At 41.2% G+C, this 11,286-nt stretch overlaps 2 protein-coding genes across 2 annotated transcripts; one reads left to right on the plus strand and one right to left on the minus strand.

Moving 5' to 3' along the window:
• Nucleotides 1-392: 392 nt before the first annotated feature.
• LOC118431520 (E3 ubiquitin-protein ligase TRIM71-like) lies at nt 393-3,269 on the minus strand. Its single transcript, XM_035842761.1, has one exon. It carries the CDS (start codon nt 3,267-3,269, stop codon nt 393-395), a length of 2,877 nt encoding a protein of 958 aa, XP_035698654.1.
• A 3,767-nt stretch (nt 3,270-7,036) lies between these two features.
• On the plus strand, nt 7,037-8,566 carry LOC118431521 (potassium voltage-gated channel subfamily A member 5-like). Its single transcript, XM_035842762.1, has 2 exons — nt 7,037-7,602; nt 8,230-8,566. The coding sequence occupies exons 1-2, from the start codon at nt 7,037-7,039 to the stop codon at nt 8,564-8,566; spliced, it is 903 nt and encodes a 300-aa protein (XP_035698655.1).
• The last annotated feature ends 2,720 nt before the right edge of the window (nt 8,567-11,286 follow it).

An 11,286-nucleotide genomic window follows, 5' to 3' on the forward strand; every position in this document is an offset into this window, starting at 1 on the left:
TGATGTTTTGTATATAAGTTGGTCCCAGAAAGACGAAAGTCAAGAATAACTATAGGCCTCCTGGCGTCTGACAATTGTACTGCTAAAAAATTTCATGTTTTTGTATATCATGCCCTAGACATTATAACTTCTGACACAAGTAGACCGAGACAACAACAGAAATGTTTGCATTGCCACCTTTACTATACCGGACATTGAATTATTGATACATCAATATTTATAGAAATAATAAATTAGATACTATAATGCGTATTCTAGTACCATATACACTTATTGTATGAATATTACGAATTCAAACCTTAACACAAAGCGTTTTTTCCTAAGTTACAAACTTCTCAAGAAAACATGTATTTTTATCAAACATAACGGTCGAAGGGATTCATCTGAACGTTTTAAGAGTTTATGTGCAAGTCGAAGACTTTGACAGCCTGACCAACAGCCAATGAGGACACTACAAGCCTCCCGTCTCCGGTTAAAGCCACGCCCCATGGAAACCTGACGTAATTCTCTTCCACAACAAGATGTCTGTCAAACGTGCCGTCGGGTTTAAACTGGGAAACCCTGTTGTTCTTCGTGTCCGCTACAATGATGTTGTCCTCTTCGTCCGTACAAACCTCTGCCGGGCCAAGCAGCTGTCCATCATCTTTCCCCTTCCCGCCCATTTGACGAATGAGGTTCCCGGATGCGTCATACAGTTTGATAGTGTGTCCTGATTGGTCGCTGATGATGATTCGATCACTGCTGTTTGTGGCTGGGTAGAGTCTGACAGGACCACCTTCCGTAGCGACATCGAACGTGCAGACATCTGTTCCATCTGAGAGAAGGACAAAAACTTGTCTCCCCTCGGTAGCTATGATTCTTCCGTTCCTGTCCACTGCTAACCCTTGGAGACGAGAGAGTACCCCTTCAACACGGAGAACGCGTCTGCTGTCGCCATTTTTCTTTAACACGTGGATGTTGTGACCGTTTCCCGTCACGAAGATTTCGTCTCCGTAGGCAGCAAGCCCTTCCGGGTTAAAGGCCAGAGCCACTGCGCTTTTGAGTCGCAAGGTGTCGCTGTTGAAGATGCGAACGATGTTCTGCCCTGCGACGATGATGTCGTTTTCCTCGTCTGCAGCTACGCTGAAGGTCCGGTGTAACTGCGTGGTGGCGCTTTTTAGAGTTGCTATCAGTGTCGGGCCTTGCTTTGGTGCCGTTGACGACTTTGATGGGCGTCTAGTTTCTCCTGGAACTACTTCTTTACTGGAATTATTGATAACCTTGCCGAACCACTTCTGTACCTCTCCGCTGATGTCCACTTCAGGCGCCATGAACCAGAGACGCCTATCAAATTCAGACGGTATTGCATTTGGTGCACTCGTCTTTTCGCATGGGTATTTCAACGTCTTGAAAACTTCCGACAGACTGTTGGACGAAGTCAAGACGACAGCCGAACTACCGTCGTCAAGGATCTTCCTTGAGATGTTGCTGTAGCTTGAAGACGCTGCAAAAGCTACTTGAGCAGTCTCACGTTCTTCACTTATTTTAAACCGTCGTTCCTCGAAAGCTGTCATGAGACCCTCTAAGCTTTCAGCTTTAAAATCCCGAACGGATTCTCTAGCCTTCTCCGCTTCCTGTTGGACTGCTTGTACGATACTTTCAATCCGCTCGTTTATCAAACTGAGAGCTATGTCCGAATGGTCGGCAATCTTTATGCTCATGTTTTCGAACTGTTTCAACAAATTTTGCTCTGCTTCTTCGAGTTCTTCCATTCTCTTTTTATGAGCGTCAGCACATGTCTTGGCGATGTCTAAGCCGTGTTGTATCTTGTCTTTTTCTTTGTCCAGAGCTTCTCGTATCTCTTCATCCGAGTGGTCTTTGTGCTCGTGTGTGGCGCAGTGGATGCAGACGTATTTCTGACAGACACTACAGTGGACGCTTTTAACCTCGCCCCTCGAACATTTACACAATCCTCGCTTATGCTGTGGTGACGCTTCTTTGCTGTCTTTCCCTGTGTCATTGTCCAGAGGACTTTCCTTCTTGTCCTGTTCTCCATTTTGTTGACGTTCTACCATTTCTGCTTGACCTATTGGTACACAGGTGGCTGTTGGTGTTGCGATGTCAAGTTTTAATTGTAGCTTCGAATCCTCCGTCTTTTCATCTTTTGGCGCCTTTTTCGAGACTAGAATGTACTTACGGTCCTCGGAGTTTAATCTCTGTGATCGCCGAGGGGGTTCTTGTTGAACTTGGTCGGCAGTTGATGTGTTTGTTGTCTCTGCTGTTATTTTTTCTTCTGCTGTTGTTACTGTTTCTTTTGATGTTGTTGCTGTTTCTTTTTCTGTTGTTTCTGCTGTTTCTACTATTGTTTTCGTTGTCTCTGCTGCCGTTGCTGCTGTCTCTGCTGCCGTTGCTGCTGTCTTTGCTGTTTCTACTGCTGTTCCGTTTGTAGTTGCATTTTCTACTGCTGCTCCGTTTGTTTTTGCTGTTTCTGCTGCGCTTATCGTTGCTGACACTTCTTCTGTTGTTGTTGCAGTTTCTGCTGTTGTCGTTGCTGTCGCCGTTGTCGTTGCTTTCACAGCTGCTGTTCTTCTTGATGCGTCCGGCGATGGAGACCCAGAGGACGATTTCCTTCGCCACTTTTTAGATCTTGACATTAATTCAGACCTTATTAACTCTTGAAAACGAATAGTGTCATCTGATTTTCCAGTTTTCTCATATTCTGCAGCGGTAGATTCTTGTGGCCCAGAGAGAAACATGTCCTCTTTCGTATCTTTAACTAAATGCGCGGCATTATTATTGTTTAAGCACAAGAAATATTCAAGGTCACCAGGCTGTTGTTCTTTAGTAGGCTTCCCCACATTCACCACTTCACTCTCGTGTACATTCGGAGCCTCCGATTCGGAGAGGAGTTCTTCTTCTACAGAATTTAACGGAGAAATGCTTTGCTCTGAACTGCCGGAATGTTCCGCTTGTTGTGTCGTAGGATGAATCTCATTGACCACGTCTGCTGTGAACTTTTGGAGAGTTGATTGACATTGACGCTCCTTGTCTTCTAGGCCGCCATTTTGAGGGAGGGGGGCGTACGAACTGCACACGACACAAGTTGGCTCCCCCTCTTGTTCTGTCGCTTGTAGCTGCTCCAGGCACTGCTGACAGAAGCGATGGTAACACGGAAGCGGTGAAGTATTTCCTACGGATTGACAGAGATCACATACTCGTATTTGAACTGGTGTGTCTTCCATGTTTGTAGGAAGATTCATCGTCTCAGTGTCTGCCTGTTGTTCTGCCATGTTTGAACCAGACAGACAACTCAATAAGCTAGTGAACCTTAAGTAAAGAAAGGTCAAAACGCTTAAGATTCCCACCCTGTGTTCCCATGTGGGAAAATACCACGTACGTGTCTAAAATAGCCCTCGAATCTGTACCGATGCTTAAGAGCTTCTGTATAACCAAAATGACATGACATAGAAAAGGCCTTTCACGAATTTAGAACATGATTAAGAGCAAGTAAGCATTTATTGAAATGTTAAGGGTTTATGGATATTCTTGTTTTACATACGATTGAAGAACGCTTACCTTTGGATATTGATATAATTATTACCTCCATGAAATGTCATGGAGGTTATATTTTACCCTGCGTTTGTGTGTCTGTCTGTCTGTCAACAAGATAACTCAAGAACGGCATGATGGATAAGTTTCATACTTGGTGTGTTGGTGGGGTGTGACGAAAGCTAGAAGTGATTAGATTTTGGGCCCCCTAGCAACTTTCCTTGGTACTGCAGCACCACTTCCGGTTTTGCTATCTCGTGTTCTGAACAAGATATGGTCCCAATTTTTGGGTGTTAGATAGCTCTTGTGCTCAGGAATAAGTGACATAAGTTTGGGCCCCCTAGCGTCTGGTTTTGGGATAGCAGGGGCATTTTTGTCAGAAACTTCTGAAGTGGATAACTCAAGAAGGAAACAATGAATTTTCATGATTTTTGGTATGTAGGTACCTTAGACAATGTTATACAAGATAAAATACAAATTATGCAAAATGATATTACATTTGCATAATTAATGAGCTTATTCTATCATAGCAGTTTTTAATGTATCTCTTGTACCGAACATGATATGGTTTTGATATTTGGGTGGTAGATAGCTTTCAACGTCATGGCAAAGTGGGGCAAGTTTCAGCCCCCTAACATTAAATTGTAGAACTGCAGGGGTGTTTTTGTCAAGACACTCCAAAGAGGATAACTATAGAAAGGAATGATGGATTGCCATCATTTTTGGCGTGCAGGTAGCTTAGGCAAAGATGTTTATAACGATATACATTTTATGCAAATGAAGACTTAATTTGCATAATTAATGAGGAAATTGTACAATTCCATTGTTTTCAATAGCTAAACTTAAGTAAATGTAACACATGTAATTTATGATAGGCGAGAGATAAGCAGATACCAAATATGCAAATGAGGAACTGATTTGCATAATATATACAGAAATAGCAAATCCACATAATGACTAATATTGGGAATTTCATAATTGTGACATGTGCACGTTAGTCAATAATGAACATCGCCATACATAAATTATGTAAATGGTAGTCATTTGCATGAAATTTACAAAAGCTCTAAATTTTCATGGAGGTATGAGGTCGCCGAACTCTAGTTATAATATATAATATGTGTAAAATTAGTTCAGTATGATGACTTTAGGTCGCCACGTGTATTACATATCTTGGCATAACGTATGAGTTCGCGGGGTTTTTAATTTTATATAATCTAAACAGGATTTTCAACCATTTTACCCAGGAGCCAAAATGGGTATCAGACTTCGAAAAGTAAAAGGTGTTGGAAGAAGAGAAATCGGTTCCACTTTCCAATATCGTGACCTACAGCTTGACACAGTTAATGCCAAACCACTGCACAAAAAGGCTATATGGAGCTGCCTTTACTTTCTTATCATTTCATAATACAGTTGCAATGTCTTAACTTAGATACCCTGTCACCTATATCGATAAGAAATTCGACGTAGGTACAATAGGAGTAAATCAAGACCAATATCACACAAAGCGGAAGAAGCTACTAGTAGGCATCTTCTCGTAGAGTACAGGTAACAACGCTTCGTATGTATTATCAGGTAAATACCTAATTATAACGGATACTGTTTGGAGTACAATTTTTTTACACTTTCACGCAATTCGTGTCATTTTGAAATACTTACCGTCCTCAGGCTGAGTTCAATCGTTTTATCTTTTACATTTCAAAATGATTTAGTACCCATAGTTGATTTTATAAGGAGATCAAAATTTCATGATATAAACTTTAGAATATGTTTCAAGCAAGAAAACGTCTTATTCGCCTTTCTCCAAATAAAAACAAAGTACAAACAAAGCTATAGGCCTGATCAATATTGTATCGTTTCGAGTGGCGTTACCTAACACAAAGCTGGTATTATCGTCTTGTCGACAACTAAGCTTATCGCGGTCTTTTCTCTCGATTATATCCTACCTTTGTCAACATTGTAATTAGACGATTAACCCATAATTTTCTGGCGTGTTATGTTAAGGTGTAGGATCTTTTACCTTTGTTTGTACATTACTGTAGAAGAGGAACAGTTCGCGGTTTTACGGTTTACTTTCTTTACAGTAAAATCACATATGTTTTGTCCTAGGGCGACTAATCAATCATTTCTAGCGAGCGTCTTCGAAAAGATTGATCGGAATGCCGGTATATATAGACATTTTAACGTACGAGTGATTTTCGTTGTGTGCAAGGCGTCGTTTGTAAGCAGAAAAATGTAAAAAAAAATTCAAGAACTTAGTCTGTAAACATGTCTATATAGCCTGCGATTTGATAAAAAAAGAAACATTTTCATTTTTTTTCTATACCGGAAAATAGAAAACTATTTTTTATGTAATACTAATGTATAACTTTATGTCATCCGTGTAGATACCCATATTGAAGACGGTAGCACATGCGAAAAATTTACTTTAAGGTGTCCATTTTTTGTAATAGTCGTCTTAAGTTGACTGTAAACAATTTGTTTAATAACTAATAGGGGAAAACTGAACTGAACATAAGAAATAAGCTTCGTAAAAATGCTAAATCCAAATCAAACGTCGTTATCGGTTCTGTTATGAAAATGGGTTCTTGTAGGGGTGCCTGTCTCCAGCTTGACTTTCTGTCCATCCCACTCAATGTTTAAGAATCCATGTTGCTTATTTTCGTTGTTAGATTCACCATTCAAGATTTCAAGCGAGCGAATATTCTTCTGTCCTAGAAACTGTTTCTTGACTATTGTTTTCACAGCATTTCTGGATTCTGTGAACTTTGAGAAAGCTTTCGACAGAGTCTGTTTACAAACATTCGTAATAACTGACTGTTGCTAGCATGTTGTTAGCCATTTTCCAAAGTTGTCTTGAATTTTTTATTTTTTTGGAGAAACTTTTTGTCCCAATATGCACATTTCTGTCCCGGAACGGAGGAGCGGGCCTTCGAAGAATGCTAGGCCCTGGATCGCCAGTCAAGCAGGAAGACACAGCCGCCAAACTACGAACCGCATCCAAGCGGCCCAGCCAGGGAACCAGTCGAACAGGTTTTTCGGGGACCGCCGGACGCGCGATGACCCGCTTCTAGTGTCTCCCATGTCACCTGCCCTGTATTTAAAAAGCGACGAATCACCCCCAATTTTCCTCCAATGATAAGGGACGCCTACTTGCAATTAAAGATTTCAAGCGAGCTAATGTGTGTGTTTTTGTTTTCTTTCTGTCCCGACAACTGTTTCTTGACTATGGATTCCACAGTGTTTCTTGATTTTGTGAACTTTGAGAAGGCGTTTGACAGTGTCTGTACACATTCTTAATGCCTGGCTGTTGTTAGCCTGGGGGAAAACGGCTTTTTATACCATGCATATTATTGTCTCTGGAAAGCACAAGCGTACGAACTCAACAGACAGACCAAGATGGCGGCGTGGGGTCAGTGCTAGTGTTGTGGACCAGGAAACAACTGTCTCAAAGACAGGGAGCACAAAAAGTCGTCGATGCGAGGAACCACCGGGAACTTTCACGAGCATGTCGGCGGAGCTGCAGTGGCCCAACCCCGCCCAACGCGTGACCTTTAACGTAGCGGGTATGACTTTCGAAGTTACCGCCCGAGTTCTGGACAGGTACCCTAAAACCTTACTCGGCTGTCCTCTGAGACTCCAACAGTTTTGGGACCCTACACGGGAAGAATACTTCTTGGACAGACACAGACCGAGCGCCGAAGCTATCGTAGACTTCTACAGAACTGGGAGACTCCGAAGGCCCGAAGAAGTGCCGATTGAAGTGTTTACAGACGAGATTAGGTTTTACCAACTTGGTGATGACGTCATGAGGAGATTCAGAGCAAGCGAGGGTTTTCAACGGAGGAAAGTCCGCGTTCTACCACAAAAGAAACACTTGGCGCCCGTTTGGTTGATGTTTGAATACCCGGATAGCTCGATATGGGCTGCTATGCTGGCGTTTGTCTCTGTATCTTTCATTCTGTTGTCAATCGCTTCCATTTGCACGGAAAGTTTTCCCCAGTTCAGACTCATGAAGACAACGAAAGCTGACCAACTGGACAGGTCAAATCTCAGTGGACATCTGGCAAAAAGGTACGCTAACCGATCAGCCAATGTAAACACGACCCATAGTAGCAACGACTCATGTGGAACAAACTCAACCCTAACTGTCGCCGGAACTAACGTATCATGTTACCACAAGTCGAAAACTGTAAGAGAGAAAAGAAGCTCTATGAAGTTTCACGATCCGTTCTTTGTGATTGACACCGTTTGTACAGCGTGGTTCACCCTGGAAATTTTGGTACGATTTTTCAGCTGTCCCGACAGAGTCAAGTTCTGTAAAGGCAAAATGAACGTCATAGATGTTATTTCAGTGGTTCCATATTTCATTTTACTCTTAACGGAAATTCCGGGAGTTACTTCAACGACAGGTCTTGAATATTTCTTAAAAGTACTTCGTCTTACTCGCGTTTTGAGAGTCTTAAAACTCTCTCGCTACAGCAATGGACTACAAACTATGGGAAAGACAGTACTGAAAAGTCTATCACAGATCGGCTCCCTTTTAGTTTTTCTTTCCATACTCATGATTCTTTTTTCTACATTGATATACTTCGCGGGACAGATATTCGTCCCTGAACCAAAATTTCAGAGTATCCCCGATGGTTTTTGGTGGTCTTTGATTACAATGTTGACGGTTGGATACGGTGATATTGCTCCGAGGACACTCCCAGGAAAGCTCGTCGGGACACTGTGCGCTTTCGCTGGCATGTTGGCCATCGCCTTGCCCGTGCCGATCATAGTATCAAACTTCGAACTTCTCTACAACATACAACCTGACGATGAGGATTTGTACGGAAGCGAGGAAGAGGTTGAACCGGATGTGGTCTCGTCCACTAGTGACGGGGGGTACCAGAGTGGGTCACTTTGTACGGAGCAGTTGGAATCGCCCAAACGGGTTGTACCATGCTCCAATCACAGCGAAGCAGACGATATTTCTGTGATTAGATCAGAAGAGGAACAGCAAATCGGCCGTCTACAATTTGAGACTGTTATATGAAGGACATGCCAATTTAAAAAAATTAGAACGTTTATACAATGCTCCAATCACTGCGAAGCAGACGACATCTCTGTGATGAAATCAGATGAGGAACAACCAATCAGTGTTCTACACTTTGAGACTCTTATATGATGGGCATACCAGTTGGTATGAGTCAGATAGTTTGTACAATGCTCGTTCCTTTCACAGCGAATCATACGACATTTCTGTGATTAGTTTAGAAGAGGAACAACCAATTAGCATTCTACAATATGAAACTGTCATATGATTGACATACCGGTCAGGAGTGACGAAACAGTCTGTACAATACTCCAATGAAATTTCTGTGATTAGATCAAAAGAGGAACAACCAATGGGCATTCTACAATATGAGACTGTTATGTGATGAAAATACCTGTTAGAATCAGTAAGACGGTTCTTGCAAAGCACCAATCACAGCGAAGCAGACGACATTTCTGTCATTGCGTCATAAACAGAAACAACCAATCGGCTACTTCAAGTTTAAGACTGCGTTGTGACATTCTATGCGTCGGCTCAAGGTTGGAAACTTCTTTAAGAAAAGACTTCTCAAAGACTTGAAAATATTAAGTTAAACTTAAAACTTGCTACATAGTAGCAGAATATTATATCTAATTAATATGTTATATCATATCATAACAACTTCTCGTGAAATATATGTCTTCTCATCTCGGAACATTATTGAATGTTGTCTAAGTAAAAATATTGCATGATACATACCAGAGTATTTATTTTATGAGTTAGAAAGTGAAACGCATGATTTCTCTTTCACGTCTTACCTCATTTGTAAGTAGAATTTGATACAAGGTATATACTGTATCTATTCTGTAACTTCTCAGCCAATGTTTGATGTTGGATTTTGTTTATGAACCGTATATTTTTCAATACACATGTTGATACGACGAAGCCGAGATATGTGATTGTGATTTCCGTTTTGACATGGATGTCTGTTATATAACGAAACGTTTACAAACGGACCAATACCTTAGTCTCTACCAGACTCCGGATCGCTGGAAAATCGTAGAAATGGAACAAATAGAGAGGAATATAACCGGCCACGGAACAACTGGCGATCCTAGGTCCGTGGATCGCGTGCTGTTCCCTGGCCGGTTATATTCCTCTGGCCGGCTCACTCCTCTATTTGTTCCATTTCTACGATTTTTCCAGCGATCCTGAGTCTGGTAGAGACTACCAATACCTCAACTCTTAAAAAAGAGCGTATTCTAAAGGTCTTCAAGTACAAAACTTTGTAAAGTAAATCCTTAAATCATTTAGTAAAAATATTCGTGTTCGACTAATTGCTAGCTACCTTCTATCACTTAATTGCAAATCATTTCCAAAACTCTTCGAATATCTTAATACAGATCTAGAAAACAATATAGAGGCAAAATTTACTATGTTATGTTTTTGCACGATGTCAAAACGATCCTGTGACCTAAGGTGGATTTAATTTTATGAATGGAATATGATGCAAAATTTAAAAGTGTGACTGAAAAGACAACAAAAAAACACAAGGCGCAAAAATATTTGCTTTATTTATCGATAAGATTCGTGTAGGTTCGGTGTTCAGAAGAACCACATCTCAAGCTAGCCTGCCACACTTAAAAAATGTAGGGGTCCTTCCTAGTTGGTCCTTTCCGCTGTAAGTGGATCAAACCTCACAGTCTGGCCTCCGGGTTGGCATCTTGATAGTCATCTGTTATGTCAATCCTCTCACAAATGTTGTTAAACTAAGTAAATAAACAAATGAATACATAATCAAAATTCGCATAGCTCTTTGTCGCATCGGCTCGTCACAGCAAAGTCATCGCCAAAGTGGTCTTGGGGCGTAACATTTCATGACATTTCTTCACATGAAAATTCCTCAACGATACCCAAAACGACGGTTAATTACCATTTAATTCAAATTTGAACAATTCTTTAAACTACTTCTCGATCGCACGAGGCTCTTAACAGCAACCTGAAACGGAGTGTGTATTTTTCGATTCCATACAGTGTATATGATATAAGTGCGACTAGAAAGACAACAAAACATATACAAAGCGTACAGAGATGTTTCTTTCTATTTAATCAGTAGAGCCATCCGTCATAGACGTCAAAATGAAACTCAGAGAGGGAGAGAGAGTGGTGAGAGCCCTTTATAATGGAAAAGGATATTACAGATACAGTTATTCCCCAGTAGACGTTGAGTTTATCACTCTAACTATGTGATAGACTACTATAGAATAAATGGTTCAAATTAGCGTTTTTAAAAACACTTCATTACAACTTGGATGGCTGACAAGAAACGAGGTCGTTACTTTGTTTTGAAGACGTCCCTTTGTTGTCATTCACTCGTGTGGAACTGTGTGTACTCGTCTTGCAAACCATGCCCTCTGGCGATTTAGTTATGCATGCGCAGGCACAATATTCATATATGTGCTCTGTTGCAATTGAAGATTTCTCATTAACATAAACGTGTTGATCCTGAAATTCTAGGTCTAGGTCTTTGCGACCTTCAAAAAATACATTAGCACAATCATCCAATAATGTTCGGGATTTGTCTGTATGTTAACCGATTAGGTAATACCTGCAGGCTGACAAGTGGTAGTTCTGGTTGTTGTTTGCGAAAGACTCGTCAGGTGGCGCATGGACTTTTGGGCTGTGACAATGCAATAGAGGGTGTATGTGTGTTGGTGCTGTATTTGTTCATGAAAATGTGC

The sequence above is a fragment of the Branchiostoma floridae genome, chromosome 15, assembly GCF_000003815.2.
Source record: "Branchiostoma floridae strain S238N-H82 chromosome 15, Bfl_VNyyK, whole genome shotgun sequence".
NCBI lineage: Eukaryota > Metazoa > Chordata > Leptocardii > Amphioxiformes > Branchiostomatidae > Branchiostoma > Branchiostoma floridae.